General features: G+C 59.0%; 1 protein-coding gene across 1 annotated transcript; it reads left to right on the top strand.

Annotated features, from left to right (window-relative positions):
- Window positions 1-404: 404 nt before the first annotated feature.
- LOC102009791 lies at window positions 405-1,290 on the top strand. The gene is made up of 2 exons (XM_005415051.1): window positions 405-591; window positions 838-1,290. The coding sequence occupies exons 1-2, from the start codon at window positions 436-438 to the stop codon at window positions 1,288-1,290; spliced, it is 609 nt and encodes a 202-aa protein (XP_005415108.1). The 5' UTR covers window positions 405-435.
- The last annotated feature ends 100 nt before the right edge of the window (window positions 1,291-1,390 follow it).

Here is a 1,390-nt window from a genome sequence, read left to right as displayed (position 1 = left end):
GCTTTAGCCAAGAAGTAGGTGGGTTGGAAGGTGCATATGACAGAATTGTAGGAGGAAAAGGCCAAGGTTCCCATGTTCAGTAACGGCCTGGAGGGACTTTAGATGCCATGAAATAGTAGGAAATGTGGAGGGCTAATGAACCCTGAAATGCGGCGGCCATGGCGCGGTGACATGTGCCTGAGAGTTGAACACCGGAAGCTGAGAAAGGGCAGCAGATCAGTTTGGAGCACGAGTTAGTGTCCTGGCCTCCCTGCACCCCTCCCCCCTCCTCCCTTCCTCAGGGAAGGGGTTTGTGATGTCCCAGCCTCCGCAGGGCTCCTACTGGCTGGCAGAGGCTGAGTCACTGAACAAAGGTAGGGTGTGGCTCTCAAATTTACAGCAGGGCTCAGAAGAGGAAGCAGGAAGCTGGGCTGAAGGAGGTCGGGAGGTTTAGCCATGCCTGAGGAAATCCGAAAGATACGGGGCAAGTGGGTAATCACTTGGGTAAACTCCCGGAAGCCCTTGTCCAGGCTGGACGAGCCAGTGAACAGCTCTGAAATGAAGATGGAGGAAGAGAGCTCAGATGAGGAGGAGCAAAAGGAAGCAGAGAACGTGAGAGGACCCTAACTGTGTCCTGCCCTTGGCCTATCCTGGGTCCTTGCCCCTGGCCCCTGGCCCCTGGCCCCTGGCCCTGGCCCCTGGCCTCTGGCTCCTCATCCTCCTGCTCTCCTGGATCCAGGGCTTCATCCTCTCCAGCCCCCTCCCTCAGGGCAGGGCAGAGCAGGGCAGGGCAGGGCAGGGCAGCGCAGTCCCCTCCAGGCCGGAGACTAACCACCTTTCCTTCTCCTCTTCTTCCAGAGGCAGAAGGTCATTGACGAAGTGCTATCAGCGCTGGAGCAGCGTTCCAAAAGACATAGGGGGCAGAATCCCAGCGGACACCTGGAGCAGAGTGCCCACAGATGCCGCAAGCGCCCGGTGGTGGTGCTCCCCTATAGAGGGAAGAAGAGGAGGGAAGAAGAGCACCAGCCTGAGGAGAAGCCTGTGTTTCAGGGTCCACCCCCTGAGTGGACAGCGGAGGAGGCCAAGCCCACAGGAGCCCTGACCGGAGGGACTCCAGGGGCTATGCAGAAGATACTCCAAGGAGCAGTCAGCACAACAGTCATGGGAGCAGTCAAGGGAGCAGTCCGGGCAGCAGTCCGGGGAGCTGTCCGGGGAGCTGTCCGGGGAGCTGTCAGGGGAGTGGCCAGGGGAGTGGCCAGGTGGACATCAAGGAGATCAAATCTGGACAATAAAGCTCCAGGGAGATGCTAAAGGAGGACTCCGTGTGCATTTCTACCTGTTCCATGGGGGAAAGAGAAAGAAGGGGGGAGGGGAAGGGAGGAGAGGGAGGGAAGTGAGGAAGGGGTAGGGA

Source organism: Chinchilla lanigera, unplaced genomic scaffold (genome assembly GCF_000276665.1).
Source record: "Chinchilla lanigera isolate Chin_1 unplaced genomic scaffold, ChiLan1.0 scaffold00247, whole genome shotgun sequence".
In the NCBI taxonomy this organism is placed as follows: Eukaryota; Metazoa; Chordata; class Mammalia; order Rodentia; family Chinchillidae; genus Chinchilla; species Chinchilla lanigera.
Note: the sequence above shows the minus strand (reverse complement) of the source record. Positions and strands in the feature narration are given on the sequence as shown.